General features: G+C 43.4%; 1 protein-coding gene and 1 long non-coding RNA gene across 3 annotated transcripts in view; one reads left to right on the top strand and one right to left on the bottom strand.

Annotated features, from left to right (window-relative positions):
• Positions 1 to 17,826, bottom strand: part of LOC114607742 (uncharacterized) — a 166,373-nt gene that overhangs the window by 43,645 nt on the left and 104,902 nt on the right. The window lies entirely within an intron of this gene.
• On the top strand, positions 2,348 to 15,959 carry INSIG1 (insulin induced gene 1). Of its 2 annotated transcripts, none has more exons than XM_028751171.2 (6): positions 2,348 to 2,520; positions 5,690 to 6,096; positions 9,597 to 9,721; positions 10,959 to 11,125; positions 12,063 to 12,162; positions 12,954 to 15,959. In XM_028751171.2, exons 1-6 carry the CDS (start codon positions 2,363 to 2,365, stop codon positions 12,981 to 12,983), a joined length of 987 nt encoding a protein of 328 aa, XP_028607004.2. In that variant the 5' UTR covers positions 2,348 to 2,362; the 3' UTR covers positions 12,984 to 15,959. The 2 variants fall into 2 exon arrangements, with proteins under 2 accessions (XP_028607004.2, XP_028607005.2); XM_028751172.2 differs by having other exon boundaries at positions 2,513 to 2,652.

Genomic DNA, 17,826 nt, shown 5'->3' on the forward strand with positions numbered 1-17,826 from the left:
CAGAATCCGAGACCTGGGAGAAGAAGCAATGGAGGAGGACTGGAAAAAATTCAAGAATTACTTGCAAAAACTTTATAAGTTATATGAACTATAAAATGATGCATAATTTGAAATGCTAGCCCCAGCAATGAGAATGCAACATTTACGGAATTGGATAACATTATTGAAAGAATCAATGTTTAAATGTTAAAAATGATAATATATTCTGTTTTTAGAGTAAATGGACAACAAGGGATTTAAACTTAAACTGCAATTGAAAGTATAAAAGAAACACACGAAACAAGGTTATAATTTGCTGATAAATTTATTGTTAAGAATGCATTGTGCGGGAGATGTGGGGAAGCTCGATAGAAATAAGTTGTTGAAAGGTTATGATTCTTTGTATCTGCTTTTTGTTTTTTTTTTCTTTCCTTTTTTTTTCTTCTTTTTTTCTGTCTATGTCTGAAAAAATGCAATAAAAATTATTTTTTAAAAAAAAATATTTTTAAAATGAATTTTCCAAGCCCTAGTATAGCCTGTGGTATTGTGACTAAAAACACAGGTTGCCTGAAAAGGTGCATGAAGAAGCCTCCTATATTGGCACTGCAAACAGATTTCAGGGCTTTTGTTAAAATTAAAAATTGTGTGGATGCAGATGAGCACATGTTAAATGATGAGCATACAACCACATGGGTAACTGACCACCTTTTGCATCTTAAGTAACGAGAATTTAACCATGCATCTGCACTTGGATCAGAAATCTTCAGGAAATCTGAGGAAGTAGAGGAATAGAGTGGTAAAATTCTCATGTCATTACCTTCCTGTTGTGTGCTAAACACAGCAGCATGGGTCTTCCGGTGGCTCTTGGATAGCAAAGCCCTCAAGAGCCCATCCCACGTCCACATAGCCCTCTCCCGAAACCTGGGCCAATGCTGGTATAGGAAAGAAGCATATTATCGATGTCTCCCATATGATCTGAGAAGTCTCAAGTCACCCAGGAGCTGCAAAAGTGTCTTCTACCCTGAGGGCACTGTTTGGTTTTGGGGGGGGGGGTCAGATACAATTGCTTAGTTTCCAATCAATGTGTTTAAAAGCAGCAGCAACAACAACAACATACCCCAGCAACACAACTATCTAATCCAGAGCTCATCTCCTCCAAGGGGAGCACAGCCTGAAGAGGGTGCGGGGCTGGATTAACCATTAAACAAAACAAGAACGTGCTTAGGGCATCAAGGGAAAGGGGGATACCAAAGAAATTTTCCATTGCCAGATTTTTAACATTAATGGTCTCAAAATGCTCAGCTGAGCCTTCATTTTCTCATATGAACTATATTAAAAATCCCAATCAAACAACTATGTAACAAGACAGGCTTTATCTCTACTAAGTATAGAATCAGATGTGTTACGTATGATTCGTTTTGAGGATCTGATAAAAGTCTTTGCAATTAGAAAAAGTAGGATAAAAACTTTTCTAATATAAGCAAAGTGGAAGTATACAAAAATAAACACTACTTTCCATCTTACTGTAGGTTTCATTTCATTTAAAGAAATGGAAGTTTATTTTACGGTTTATTGTTGTTTATCTTTTGAATTAGATCTATATGGGAGCACCCAAACCTTTTAAGTGCTTAGGGCCTCTAAAGGTCTTAATCCTCCGTGGGAGGGCAATTTTGGGGAGGGCGATTTTTAGGGTACAAACAGAAAGAAAGCGAAGGTGTTTTGTTTAAAAATAAAAAAAGCCTCACAGACTGCAGTCTTAAGTATGTTTAATAAGCCTCAAGGGAGACCCTCGCCTAGTGCTAAACCCCAACTCAAGCTGTGAAGCTCATCGGGTGACCTTGAGCCCAGCCGCTTTCTCTCTACCTCACAGGGTTATTGTGGTAATAATAATAATAATAATAATAATAATAATAATAATAATAAGAAGAGGGACGACGAAGAGGAGCCAACCCAATTACTCCCTGAAAGCAGAAAACGGCTAGGTAATGATAGATAGATAGATAGATAGATAGATAGATAGATAGATAGATAGATAGATAGATAGATAGATAGATAGATATGGAAACCGAAGCCTCCCCTAGTTATGAACACGAGAGAACTGTGTGGGCGGGAGGAGGCGCTGCGCAAGGCCCGCCAACTGGCAGTTGTGGATGGAACGTTCAGTGCGGAGCGAACCCGCCTCGCGCCACGGCACGTCGCGAGCGCGCCCTTCGGACACCCGTCCCCGTCCCTCCCCCTCCCCGCGGGAAGCGCCACCTCACCCAACCCCAGTTCCCGCCCTGTCAGCGCGCGAGCTGTCAGTTGAGGGCGGGCGAGTGGTGTGTCCCCGACGTCATATGGGCCGCCTGCCTCCCATTGGCTGGAGCGGCCTCACCAGACTGAAATGTTGTTCTCGGGGCTACCCAGGAAAGCTCCCTGTCGGCTTCCCCCCGCCCCTTCGGCCGCCGCCGCCGCCGCCGATACAGTCGTCAGCGCCGCGGCGCCCCCTCCCGCGGAGAGAGGCGAGGGAGGGCTCTGGCGCGGCCGGCCCTGCGGCTGCGGGTAGGTCGGCTGCGAGTAACGTGACTTCGGGGCTTGCCGCTTTATAAGCCTTTCAGCCAGGCGCTGGTGGCGCGCGAGCGGGGAGAAGGGAGGGAGCTGCGCGGCTGAGGGAGACGGAGCCCGGCTGAGCAGGTAGGCAGGCGGGCAGGAGCGAAGGGTAGGGGAAAGGGGCGGCGGGGGGGGGCTGCCACCCCCGCCTGCCCGCTTCATGGAGGCGGCTGCGGGTGCCTTGAGGACCGTAAGTCCCAGGCACGGAGCCTCCCTATACAGGGGGAGTCTATCTCCGGGCGGTAGGTGCTGACGGGGCCGGGCAAGCAATGGGGGAGGAGGAGGTTATGGCGGGGATGGGGGAAGGAGAGAAATGGCTGCGGCCTTCGCCCCTCCTTAGTGGTCTTCTCACCGGGGAGCGCGGGTTGGGGATCAAAGCTTTGCTCCTCCAGCCCCTTTGCTGCGTTTTCGCCCCTGCCCCTGCAGGAGGAGGGATACCCAACAAGTAGGAGACGCGAGCACGCAGCCCTATCTCTCGCCCCCTCCCGCATTTGTTCTCTATGCCTTGCACAAAAAGAAAGAAAGGCGCCCTTTTGCAGTAAAACATTCGGCGGTCATCTAGCCTGGCCGCTGCTGGAGGAGGACGACGGTGGAAAATGTTCCCCTCGTTTTGATCCCGTCTAGGCGGATCCTCGAAGCAGTAGTGAGCCCCAGATATAGCTGTGTGGAAGATAAAAGCTTGCCAGCACCTTCCCCACCTTGGTTGGTTGCAACAGGCATATCCTATGAAGGTGTTATGTATCTGTAGGAGCCGGGGGAAGGCAGGGTGGGTTTTGGAGTACTTGCACACACAAATCATCACATAGGCAGCAAACTGGGCAAAAGGCCTGGGATGGCCACGTGTCATGTATGATTTAGTTGAGATTCCTGCATTGCAGAAGATTGGATTAGATGACCCTCCCTCAGGGTCCCTTCCAGCTCTACAGTTCTATGATTCTGTTCTTTGTCTGTTTCCTTGGAAGCAGCTGTCACGGACTTGTGGGTCTTTCTTTTAAGTATGCATGCATAGGATTGTGATTTTTAGAGATGGAAGGGATGTGTGAATCTTCAGCACTTGGGAGTTTTGACCCTGTTGTCATTATTTTACAGGTGAAGATCTAAGAGTTCTCCAGAAAGAATGGGTAGCGGGTACTTAAGTCCTCCCCAAGTGTTTTCAATAAATGGGGATGGAAGATCTAAATAGATACTTGAAAAACCTAACACAAGGGTAGAGGACAGATCATAGAGCAACTATCAGTTGCTCCTGATAGGCATTCAATACTCCTAGCTTTCTGAAAGGCTAGTTTCTCTCTGGTGAAATTTTTCCAGGAATGAAAGCAGTCTAGGAATGCTTGCACTTTTGGTTTGGGTTGCACCCAGCTCTCATATGTGGGAAAGAGAATTGTCAAGCTATTGATTCTAGAGAAAAATTGGACCTATTGCCCTCCAGCAGTAGGAGATCCCTGGAAGCAATACAATTCAAGTAATCCCTCCCAGGGCAGGGGACTGTAGCAGAAATAATGTTAGCTTCAGGTGGATAAAGATTAATATCCAGTTGATAAAACTTTTCACTAAAATAATTTCCAGGGGCAGGCATGTTAGTCAGCTGCAGCAACAACAGCAGTCTTTTGACATCTTAAAGACTAACATATTTTATAATAAAACTTTAGTCTTTAAGGTGTAGCAAAACTGCTTTCTTTTAAAAGAAGGCAGTATTGGAAGCCGCTGCCCAAACACCAAAAGGAAGATCCTAGCAAGTTCCAATAGGCACGTGGACATCTTAACAGCAGTATAGGTAGTCTGTTAAAGGTTTTCCCAGATCAGGGCATTGTCTTCATATTGTGTCTATACAAATAACAAGGGCTGCTTGTAGCTTTGTATAAATTGCTATGAAAGCAATAGGTTCTTATAAAGCAAAATGTGTTATTTTGATCATCTAGCATGTCTAGTTTTACAACATCAGAATGGATTCTGGATCATGTATGTAATGAATGCTCTTTTGAGGCACTTCAAAGTTTTCTCTCTTCTGAATTGGAAGGGCCAACTCACTGGAGATGTTAGTAATCTGCTGGAGGGGGAAAATGAAACTGTGAACTCTTTAGCTATTAGACCAAGCCATTGAAAATCTGTATTATAAGTATTGATCAACTGTCCCAGGTCACTGATGCTCTTAATATGTATAAGAATCTAAAGGATCCAGTATTTTTGTCACTATATAAGCATCACTGTTTGTATGGCAATTGACAACTTCATGTGCAATGTCTGAAAACATGCTATTATATGCTTGTTTATAATTTTGTCATGATGTAGGGGCATGTTTAAAGCTCTAGGTAGATATTCCTACCCTTCCTTTTAAGAAGCTGAAGGTAGTGCACATGGTCCCCTGTCCCATTCTCATTTTATCATTGAAACAGCCTTATGTGATAGGTTGGACTGTGAGAGGGTGACTGGCCTAAGGTCACACTTTGAGCTTCATGGCTGAGTGGGGATTTGAACCTGTTTTTCCTCAGTCTGGTCAAGCGCTCCAGCCATTACATATACTGTTGCTTAGAATGTTTTGCAATAGTAATAGTAATGGCAAGCGATATAGCATTTTCGGTGTTCAGAATGACAGTTGCATACATTATGAGAACAATCCTTACAACAACCCTGCATGGTAAACAAGCATTATCCCAACATCATGGGATGAGAATTGAGATTTCTTTCCTTAAGGTCACTTTCTGAATCATGACTGAGATATCACTTAAATGAATGACCTCCTAGGTTGCAACTCATTCTCTTAGCTACTATGCTATATTAACTACAGTGCATCCTATCCATCAGTGGAGTATTACCCGTATTCAAAAATTGTCTTGGGCTTCCACACCTCACCTGGAAGTGAACTCTTTAACTATTCTCTAGTGTCCAAAGCAAGGCTATAGAATATTCTTACTTCCTAAAGTACTGAAGATGACCATAGGATTGTTGGGTTTTCTTCATATGTTTTTCTGACCCTGACTTCTCATTTGTAAAGAAAATTCCTATATCTCATGGTAGACAAGTACAACCCATTAGTAGTTACACGGATAAAGCACATGGCATACTTGATGGTTGGCTTTGCATCCTAATGTTGGCACTAATAACTTCTTGATGCCCCTTTCAGAAATCTCATGGAGAAGCCTGTGTCCAGAACAGAAGATCATACCTGGAGTTGTTCCTGTACTGCCAGGAGAAGGCAGAGAACCCCCTTAGGTGGAAGTGCCACAGGGCTGGCAGCCAAAGTGGGCGAAATGTTGAGCTCGTCTGTCTCGAGTTCTCCTCTAAAACTAGTGAGTCACAGCATGCGGAACCCAAGCAGCTCAAACCTTGGCAGTGGCACCAGCAGCAGTTTGAACTTGAGCAGGGACGTAGTGCAACGGAGCCTAGTGCTCTTTGTCGTTGGCACTTTCCTCGCCCTGGTGCTGAACTTGCTGCAGATCCAGAGGAACGTAACACTCTTCCCCGAGGAGGTCATTTCTACAATCTTCTCCTCTGCTTGGTGGGTGCCCCCTTGCTGTGGGACAGCAGCAGGTAAGTCACCAGACTAAACTTTGGTTGTTTGGGAATCGTTGTGGAAAGAAGGCATTGGCAGTTCTAGATGTTGGGTTGTATTTTGTCGCTGGGTGGTATTTGAGACCCGCAACTTGCTGGGGTTTGCTTCTTCAGTCTGCTGCACTCTTTTCAGGATTGGCCATGACTTAAGAGTCTGCATGCTTTGTTAATGCCATCTAGCTACTGAGCAAATTGAGAGAACAATCGGATTAAGCAGAAGCATGTTGTCGTCTAGGAAAGAGCAGGGATGTATAGCAGGTTACTTCGTGGGCTGATGCTGCTTTAAGAGTTGTCACTGTGGTTAGCCCTGGAATTAGGGAAGAGTTTCCTCCAAGCTATTGTCTGTCAAAGTTTTAGCACAGGAGCTTGCGTGACTCATCACCACTCTCTGCCTTATGATTGGTTCCCTTTTGAAACTGGTGAGTCGCATGTTCTCGCTCCTATTGGTTGCCTGCCTGAACATGCCACATACTTGAATCAAAAACAAGGAAGTCACATGTTCTGGCAGCAGAGGATGGGAAGTGAAGCTTGGCTAGCTGCCTGTTCTGAGAGCAGCTGCAGCAGCTTCATTTGCCAGCAGAAATGTAAGGGGATTTCCTCCTGCACTGCCCCCTTGCAAAAGCTGTAGCATACCTAGGACAAAACGCTTAGTTAAAATAGAAATCTATTTTGTTATATAAAGAAGCAGAACAAATAGCTGAATGTTAAACAACTCCTGCTGCTTAACTACACAGTGGATTCAAATGGCACTATAGGGGAGCATTAAAACACAGCTGTATTCTATTAAGTAGAATGTTGCAATGCTTGGCAGAAATGTTTGAAGTGTAAACATGAATCTTTATGTTGGTAAAACTTTTTTTAAAAAAAATAATTTTTATTAAGTTTCCATTTATCGAATTACACATATCATACCAATTATTCCAAATTATATCAATACACATCATAAAGTCCAAATATTTTCCAGATTATTAATTTTTATGGGGGGTACCCATGCTTCTCAATCGGTAAAACTTTTGAAGAGAGCAACATAGAAAAAAGACGAAGGAGAAAAGCCAAAATTTATCAAGCTACCCCAAAAATTCATCATGTCATGGATGCTTTACCGGAGATTCCTGCATTGCAGGGAGTTGGACTAGATGACCTTTGGGGTCCCTTCCAACTTTACAGTTCTATGATTTTTAACCCAATGAAGGTTTAACCCAATCTCAGAACCGTACTGGCTACTGCCATTCCTTTTGATTACTGTCTGAATTCGAGATGTTATTTTCTGGCAACATAAAATTTTCAAATAAGTTTCTGCAGTACAAAACAGCTCTTGCTAGTGCAGGGTGGCACCTGCCTCTTTGGCTGCAGGTGTTGCTCTAGAGCAGGATATATATGTATGTGTTTCTCAAAACGGGTGGCTTTAGTTTTAGCCACCTCTCTGCATCATGAGACTCTCTGCATCATGGGATGCAGGTGGCACTGTGGGTTAAAGCCTCAGCGCCTAGGGCTTGCCGATCGAAAGGTCGGCGGTTCGAATCCCCGCGGCGGGGTGCGCTCCCGCTGCTCGGTCTCAGCACCTGCCAACCTAGCAGTTTGAAAGCACCCCCGGGTGCAAGTAGATAAATAGGGACCGCTTACCAGCGGGAAGGTAAACGGCGTTCTGTGTCCTGCGCTGGCTCGCCAGAAGCAGCTTGTCATGCTGGCCACGTGACCCGGAAGTGTCTGCGGACAGCGCTGGCTCCCGGCCTATAGAGTGAGATGAGCGCACAACCCTAGAGTCTGGCAAGACTGGCCCGTACGGGCAGGGGTACTTTTACTGCATCATGAGTAAAGCAGTGAACTTCAGATATGCTACACAGAAACAGCCAGTGTTTGTCCCATAGTATTGTGTGCCCTCTGAAATGAAACAAAACCAAGTTTTAGCCCAGGTGTCGCCAACCTAAGGCCCATGGAGGCCATTTAACCGGCCCATGAGCTGCCCCCGAACCGAGCCGCCCGCTCGGTGAGCCCCCGTGCGCTGCTCTAAACTAGCACAGCGCAGGGACTATTCCGCGGCACCAGAAATCACTTCTGTACAGGCTCGATTTTCGGCGTCTGGGCATACATAGAAGTGATTTCGGGTGCCGCAGACATGCACAGACGTGATTTCTGACATTGCGCTGCACCGGTCCGGCCCACGGAGGATCTCCGCGGGAGTGATCCAACCTATGCCCAGTAAGCCTTGCTGACCCCTGTTCTAGCTTGTATATTAACTGCTGTCACTCAGAGGCCAGTTGAAATGGACTTAGCCTTTTAATATACAGTGGTACCTCAGGTTACATACACTTCAGGTTACAGACTCCGCTAACCCAGAAATAGTATCTCGTGTTAAGGACTTTGCTTCAGGATGAGAACAGAAATTGTGCTCCGGCGGTGCGGCAGCAGCAGGAGGCCCCATTAGCTAAAGTGGTGCTTCAGGTTAAGAACAGTTTCAGGTTAAGAACGGACCTCCGGAACGAATTAAGTTCTTAACCAGAGGTACCACTGTACTCCTGTTGTTGTAACTAAACATGTAAAGCAATAGTTCTGTCTGGCATTAAGAGTTTCCAGCCCAGCATCAGTTTGCCATGTTGATAAGGAAACGCTTCATACTGGGGAAAAACACTGTGGAAAATAGCTTTATATGTGGCAGTGAGTGGGAACCAAGTCACCAGATGAGGCTATTTAAGCAGCTGCTGTATGTGTTGGCAGCTTACCAGGTAGTATTGGGCTCCAACTTCCATCAGCTTTACTCAGCATGGCCAGTGATCAAGGATGTTGGGAGGTGGAGCTGATCAACATTTGGAGGGCCACACATTAGGCACCCCTGGTGTACACTGTCCTGTAACAATCTGAATGACTGGAATGATTGGAAGCAACTTCTGCTAATAAAAACTGGCTGGTTGCTCTAGAATGCATTCTTCAGTGGTGCCTACAGCCAATAGTTTACCTGTTAACTAGCAAAAGTGCTGCGAAAGTCAAATGCCTGAACTTTGAATTTTTAAAAAATTCAGTAGTACTTAAATGTGTTCCATGTGGATATATTTTTCAGAGGAAGGGAGGGTGTATGTGTGAAATATCTCTAATAAAAAGTCAGAAGAAATTTGGGCTCTTGGTCTAGGCAGCTAATTATTACTGTTAAAATATTGATTCTGCTTCTACCTGAGGCTTACATTTTCTACCAAGGAACAGAAACAAACTTCTTTTTAATATAAGCAGTGTAGTATATACAGGAAGAAATGAGTTCCTTTTGTAACTTTAAGATTCATACATGTTCCACCATAGTCCCACATCTTGAAGCATAACATAAGAATATGTGAAACACGGTACAATTTGTGAAATATCATTAGCAGACACAACAGTAGGGAAAATGGGTTCTAGTCTGCATAAGACTTTGGCATGTGCTGAACAGATTTATATTTACAACAGCTTGGATATTAAAACTATATGAACAATTTCTCCTTTTTCTTTTACAGCTGTTATTGGCCTGCTGTATCCCTGCATTGACAGTCATCTTGGTGAGCCTCACAAATTCAAGCGAGAATGGGCCAGTGTTATGCGATGTATAGCAGTCTTTGTCGGCATTAACCATGCAAGTGCTGTATCCTTAGAATGATGTGATTAATGTCCATATCTGGTGTAATTATAATGGAATTTATTTTTAAAGTTCTTGTCAGTCTATACTTGACCAACTTCAACCGAAATGTGGAGAAATTCAGCATGAATGTGGAGAAATGACTGCATTTTGAAATCCTTATTTCTGGACTTGTGCCTCTAGAATAGTCACTTGAAATGGATTGTGTGTCTCACAGCAACGTCCTGTACTAGGAAATGCTTTGAAGGATCTGGGATAAGGCTTCTTGGACTGTCACAAAGAAACCACTTGTCTGCCCATAGTGAGACAAGGGCTTGATAGTGGCAAGTAGGACATTGCTGATTGTATCAGCTGCATTTGCTGTTCTTAGGGCTGCAGCTGCTGTTAACACAAATTTCTCCATTAAGGTAGCTAAAAGGTCTTGAGGATTAGGGTGGTTTATAAGACACACAAAAAATTAGTAGTGCTGTGAGTAAAAGGAGATTTAAAATAAAAGAGCAGGTGGTAGCCAACTAAATTTTACTCAGAGTAGACCCATTGAGTAATCCTTTCCATTAGTTACTCAGATGAGACCCTACGTTAATTGTGTCCATTAATTTCAAGTGGGTTTACTCAGAGTAAAACTTAGTTTGCTACAGCCCAGCCTGTTTAGCAGAATAACAGATCTGGGATGTTGGGATAGAATTAGATTATGTCACAGACTTCACTCAATCGGTGGTCTGAAATTTTCACACACACAAATCCTCACTTGTTAGTAGAGTCGAGTAGGGCACATGCATGAATATGTAGCATTTGCCTTTTTCTCAAATAAAGCTTGTTAGTGTTTTTTGCACTAGCTTCTCCTTCAAATATGTCCCAGGAGTTCACTTTGAATTTCATTACAAGAAAATTAGCACCTTATTTGAAGAGGCACTAATTTACTTGCAATGGTCCTCGTTACATCTTGACAGAAGCTATGGGGAAAATTGTCCCCTGCAGGCTAATGGTACCCATTTGCTACTTTTGACCCTTGCTTGAAGTGATTTTTGCATTTGTATACTGCATATACAGGTATACATGTACAAAAGAGGAATGTATGCAACACAAGAGACAAATAAAATGTGAAAGGGGTGATGGTGTAGACACCATCTAACAGCACTGAAGCAGAAAACTAAATCTGGCTGTGTCTGAAGATTGTTATGATGAGCAAGAAGAAACTTGTCAGACTTCAAGGCTGCAGAATTTTCCTTAACTTTCTTCTCAGAAATTGGATTTTGCAAACAATATCCAACTCTCTTTGACCCTGGCAGCTTTGTCACTGGGTCTCTGGTGGACATTTGATCGTTCAAGAAGTGGTCTTGGTCTTGGAATTACAATAGCTTTTGTAGCTACTCTGATTACACAGTTCCTTGTCTATAATGGAGTTTATCAGTAAGTATCCCATCTTGTGACTTTAAATTGTCTAACTATTTTAAAGTAATAATTAGTTAAATTTGACTTGCATTCTTAAGCAAAGGTGTGTGCCCACTCTGCTGCTAAAAAAATGAGAGTTATAAGCCACTCTGTCTTAATGATAGTGTGCTGCTGCCTTGTACAAGATTACAATGTCTTTTTGCTAAGTGGTTGGATCACTTTAAGTGGGGACGCGGGTGGCGCTGTGGGTAAAAGTCTCAGCGCCTAGGGCTTGCCGATCGAAAGGTCGGCGGTTCGAATCCCCGCGGCGGGGTGAGCTCCTATTGTTCGGTCCCAGCGCCTGCCAACCTAGCAGTTCGAAAGCACTCCCGGGTGCAAGTAGATAAATAGGGACTGCTTACTAGCGGGAAGGTAAACAGCGTTTCCGTGTGCGGCTCTGGCTTGCCAGAGCAGCGATGTCACGCTGGCCACGTGACCCGGAAGTGTCTCCGGACAGCGCTGGCCCCCGGCCTCTTGAGTGAGATGGGCGCACAACCCCAGAGTCTGTCAAGACTGGCCCGTATGGGCAGGGGTACCTTTACCTTTTACCTGGATCACTTTAAGCTTCATTCTAGGTGTGTTCCATTGAGAAAATAGGAAAGAGACATTTGTGCAGAGAAGACATGAATTGTTCAATTTCTATCCCTCTAAGCATTCTGTAAGCTTTCCCTATTTACACAGCATGAGATGTTTAATCCCTTTCACCACCCCTGTGGTAATAATACAGGATGTGACTGTACAAATAGAACTGTACCTTCTACAATCAGATATTTAATTCTGCTGACAAAATGTAAGATAGCAATATCGAAATTCACAGAATGTTCCAGCATAGCTAAGTGTTCATATTAAAAGACAAACCTTGTTGCACAGATATTAAAACTGAAGGCATGTCTCACTTTCTTATATCTTTCTTTAGGTATACATCCCCAGATTTCCTTTACATCCGGTCTTGGTTACCATGCATATTTTTCTCGGGAGGTGTGACTGTAGGAAACATAGGACGGCAGCTAGCTATGGTAATTATCATACAATCTGTGTTTAGCCGTTTTAAAAAGGGAAATTAAGTTGATGAGTGTTAAACCTGTATGCAGAACATGTTATTTGGTGACTAATAAGGGTAACTGGTACTTTACGAGGGCGTGACCTACGTGACCTGAAGTACATCATCCTAGCCTTGGTCTTTTGGGTGCATGGGAACCAACTCCAGGGGACCATGGATGTTTGAGCACCCACAATAATATAATTGTGGGGACCTGGCACCCACAATGTCAATGAGAAAAGGTGGCAGCAGTGCTGCCTCCAAGAGAGAAGCAATTCAGTTCCACCCTCCGTAGCCAGCCAGCAATACACCTTTTTCCAGTGGGGGAAGCTCAGGAGCGAAGGCAGAGTCTCTCTGCCTCCAAGTCCGAGCCCCTCCCCACAGAAAAGGGTGCCTTGCTGGCTGCAGAGGAGGAGGAAGAAGAGGAGCTGCCCCCCGCCACAACGTGGATGTGCAATGTCACACACACACACCTGCACATAGTGCACATGACATCACATGATGCACTACATGCAGGTGTGTGCGTATGACATAGCACATCCACATTGTGGCGGCAGGTACCCACATATCTGGCTCCCATATCCTTACTCCAGAGGCATACAGTAGCAAAAGGCAAATGTCAGGGAGGGCAGTGATGGTAAGTCTCTTCCCCATTCTCCTGGACGTACCAACTGCTGGTGCAGGTTTAGCTTGTTTACAAGAATGCAGCTAGGTTTCAGCATAATGTTAAACATTAAACTGCAATAACACTTTTGGTTTTGACCACAGGGTGTTCCTGAGAAGCCTCACAGTGACTAAATATTTGGATCTGCACTGAAGGCAGGCGAAGATCAGTTCTTGAATCTGAACTAGAATTTTTTTCTTCTTGAATAACCTGCGTGAGCTTCCTGCGCAAATGACTGGTGAAAAGATGCTTATTCACCTTAGAGCGGCCAAGAGGTTACCTTGATGTTTTTTCCTAGAAGCCTCTGGGTTTGACTGTTCTGTGGGAGAAGTCAGTACAGACATAATGCATAGCAAGTCCATGCTTGGTGGCCATTCTCCCAAGTGCTAGGTTCCTGTTGGAAGTCATTGAACCAGCTGCCATATTTCAAAGCCTTGAAACAAAACTTATAATTACAAGCTTTGTACAAGTGCCCAAAGAAAGTTGGTTGGTGCTGAAAGGTGGAGTACATGGATGGGTTTAATAGGAATAGTATTTATCAAAATGTTCTTTTAACATAGGGTTGCCTTAAAATGAAGGCGATTAGAGTAAAAGGTACAATCCTTCAGATGTTGTACGAAGGAATAATAACTATAGGCACAAATCACAGTTCGCTTGGAAAACATTCTTCGCTTTCTCCACTGAAATAAAGGAGAGACGTGTAAGGAACTACCTATTTCAGTGTGCTTTGCACAGGAGTACTTATCCGAAGTGCTTTGATTTGTGGTTTTTGAAAACCTGTTCTCCTTGGAAGTGGGAAGCAAACTATCTTGCAGACAGAAAAGCAATAGGTCTGTCAGCTGCTTATCAAACTGATAGCATGGTCCCTTACCACTTCCCTGCTATTGGATACACACAGCCAAAATTGATTTTTGCTCAGTAATGTATGTCACTGCAACTCTGTTGGGCAGGCCCTCAAGTGACTTGACTGATAAGCCTGTCCTCGGAGTGTTACACCAGCCTAAGAGGAGGGCATTCCTATGTGATTCCTGTTAAACTATATAGCAACTGGACTAGTTTCAGGGCCCAAGCAGTAGAGGCCATGACAGGTGCAGAGCAGGCCAACAGTGTTACTTAAGGCTTATCTTAAATGAATTTTGCTTTACAGTGTGTTTTGGAGCAGATCACTGCTTAGTGTTTGTTTTTCGCAACCCTATAGAACTTGCAATCTGTGATTGCCTTGTAAGGAAGAGTGCTTGTCACTACAATACACGTTGGATGTTTCTTAGTAGTTTCATGGTGAGCACAATATTCATTCAAATAATATAGACAACAGCTGACCTAATGTAAAGTGCAATGTACAGTTGAGAGAAATCTGAGCCTTGTTGTCTCCTCTTTAGTATTTCTTGGTGATATTGAAGAAGAGTTTTGAACTCATTTCAATGCTGCATGGAGGCAAAAATCAGCAATAATTTATCTAGTAATGCTAGTTTGTATCGTCTACTAAACCCTGGTCTTAAAAGAAATACTCCAGTCTTGTAGATATGGTGTACAACTGGGACTCTTTCTGACTATTTTTCTGTAATAGGCAGTTAGACGTTCTTCTGTTTTAGCTTCTTGCGGCTTCTTATTTGTTTAGGTTCTAAACTGAGTCTAAACAAACCCTTCCTCCAGTTTATGTTCAAGGAAACCTCCTCAAAAGCAGTGTTTCTCAAACTGTTTGAACTCTGGTCTCTTTCTTAATTTTCTGCACCTTCCAGGTCCCCCATCCTACTGATAGCCCTTGGATCTTTGGTATGTGGGTACACAGAATCCTTATACACAGCAATATAGATGCATCTTGTTGCTGTGGTTCTAAGGTTCTGTGACTGGGGTAGTAATGCTGGCTTTTGAAATGACTAAACATATTGGACTCCCTCCAAAAACCAGGCATCTGGTGCGGAGCTGTCTCTGTTCCAAAACTCCCATATATTGCCTACTATGTGGTAGCGTCCATGGTTACCATAGCAGTTGAGGTGACTGCCACACTATGCTCTGTTGCTGGGAGGAAAGTGGTTCTATCTGCTGCAATATATTTTCCCCACTCTGGAATTCCTACCACCTCTGGTGTGTTGTGCCTTCTCAGGAGCATAGTTTGAGAATCATTGTCCAAAAACCCTAGGGATGCTTAGAAATCAACTTCAGGGGCTTATGGGTTTGTAAAAGCCTACTGCAAAGGAAAAGCAAGATTTTCAAGCTCTGAAATTCTTCTCCTGATGGGATTAAAATCCAAGCTAGAGGAGAATTGTTTTCATATTTCCACTAGCCCTTACAGTGCAGCATTCCTCCAGAGAGCTACACCTTTCATAGTCCCCTTGCACACTGCAATCAGATATACAAGATGACAGAAGGAGGTAGGTAAGGGAACAACTTTCCCATCTCGTTGCACACAGGAGTTCATTTCAGATCATCTTGTAGGTGAGGTAAGGAGTGCTCATTCAACTCTATCTGAAATATTTTTGGAAAATGCTAAAAAATGTTAGTGGTTTCTTTGTTCTTAAAGGGGAGATAGGGAAGACTTGAAGCAGTAAGGTACAAACTACACTGAAGGACGTTTATTACAGTCTGTGGTATTACTGAATAATAAAGTGCAGCCTTTATTGGTTTTTAAAAGGTTTGGGGAAAACCCTTTCTTTACCAATCTAAATAGTCCAATGATGTTTCTCAAGTGAATATACCCACGTGAAAATGTATCTGCAAGACAAAAGCCACCGTATTCTCTAAGTTTAGTTTGAGATACTGTGGCACAGGAGGCAAATAACTACTTTTCCATGTCAACACCTTAGTACCCCATGTAACTAAAGAGGACAATTGTAACTGTAAATATGTAATCATGAAATCAATAAGTATTTTATTTGTAAATTGGTGTTTTGACAAGACAGCCAAAATATACACTAGAAGTTCAATCTTGCCAATACTTGTAAGTATCTGAACCAAAGTGATCAGAATTTGTGTTATATGGAAAAATATGTGTTGGGGGAGAATTGCACTATTCTGGGTTGGAATCCTTTGATTCTCAGACTCGGTAGTTTTTTTCAACAATGTGTGTGAGTGGTGGTTTTTTAAAAAAAATTAAAGGTTTCAAACAACCATTTCTGTCTCTTGTTTACTTAGATATTATAATCCTTTTGAACGACAGCAATGAATGATCTGACGGGGAAAGTGCTAAAACCTTAAATAACTTGTCTCAAACACTTCATTTTAACTGCCTTTTCAGCTGTGAAGAGGCAGGTAGCTCCACAATTAGCATTCTATCAAGCTATCTAATGGCATGCTCTACATCTTTATCCAAATTGAGGCAGTTTAGTTATGTACAAACTTATTACTCAGATGCCCAAGGACAGTCTTTCTATCTCGTATTGGCATCTAACTTGTGTACAGTGGTACCTCGGTTTAAGAACAGTCCTGTTTACAAACAATTTGGTTTACGAACTCCGCAAATCTGGAAGTATTTTCGAGGAAGAGTCCATGGAGGCTATTTTCCTTATGGAAGCAAGCTGCGTGTCTCACCAGGCTAAATAATCCAGTGGTGCTGGCTGCCAGGTATCTGCCTAAATTGCATCTTTCTGAGATAGCTATTCTCACCCCATCAGCTAGGAACACCATACTGCCATTACTTAAGGAGGACTGGCTTTCTTGAACAGCTAGGAAGAAAACTCACTTTCCACCGCTGTTGGAAAGAAGTTTTATATTCAAGTGCTGATGGAGGCCAGTGGACACAAGAAGCAAACATAGGTAACTAAGTTTGAACATATACACACTAGCTATGGCAACAAATGCTGTAGACCAGGAATAGAAAAGGCTATAGCCTTCCTAACTGAATGCTTTAAGGAAACAGTAGGGCAAGGCCAGATGTCCTAACCAATACCAGTCTCCAGTGGGAGAACCTGTGGCCCTCCAGTTGTAGGACTGCTGTTACCATTTCTGATCATTGGCTCTGCTGCCAAGGGCTGCTTGAAGATGTAGTCCAGCAATATCTAGACGATTGTGTCCCTGAGAAAAATTAAAACCAGCCTTAAACAGGTGTGGATATGACTGTCCGTCTTGGTTTTGTCGAATACTTTTTACACCCTGAAAAGCATTTGTTGTTTATGAAGTTCACAACTGGTGTGTTTATGAACTTAAAAACCTTAGTTGACATACAGAGCTTTGTCCTTGAACAACACCTCTTAAAGGGCAACCCAGCAAAATGTATTCTGGCCCTCAGAGGTGTCTTCGCTAGCCATTTATTGCAAGAAAGCCTCAGTGCTGTTATCTCATTCCCATTCTGAAGAATATTGGTATAGCCCATGGATATCATAATAGCAGATTGCCCCTTCTGACTGAGCAACTGAAATGGCATGCCCTGCAGTTTCTTATATTTGCCTGTAGGTTTAACTTGATAAAAATGAAGGGAAACCTTTTGTCATGATCATTCTAATGTTTCTTCAGCTTGCAAGAGCTCCCTCTGGTGACTAATTGAGTCCATGTCAGCTTGAAACATCTACAGAGAGTTTGATCTGTGCAAAAGTTCTTCATTCCCAAAATACAAAGGGAATGCTTTCTTTAACACAGTTAACCATGCAGAGTCCTTTTCAATCTTTCTAGGCTTCCTGTTCAATGGAAAGCTTTCTCCATAATTGCCATTCTAGAAAATGTTTAACCTGTTGGATTCTTGTCTCCCACATAGCTGTTTGAAACAGAGAAAGTGCAGTAAAGAAGGGGAAATGGCAGTTCATTAGGGTCCTAGGGCTTCCTGTCACCTGGTGCCCAAAGAACTCATACAAAATCTGTCTTCTGCAAAGCACACAATGCTAATCCCTTTATTTTTCAACCAAATGGCTCAGACAAAAACATACTATCATGAAAACCTCAAGTATGGATAGCTTTTCTCCTCTCTCTCTCTCTCACAGGACCACCAAACTACTGAAATGTCAATGTTTACAATAAAACATGAAATGAAGGGGGGGGATTCCTAGC

Source organism: Podarcis muralis, chromosome 12, assembly GCF_964188315.1.
Source record: "Podarcis muralis chromosome 12, rPodMur119.hap1.1, whole genome shotgun sequence".
NCBI classification, from domain to species: Eukaryota; Metazoa; Chordata; class Lepidosauria; order Squamata; family Lacertidae; genus Podarcis; species Podarcis muralis.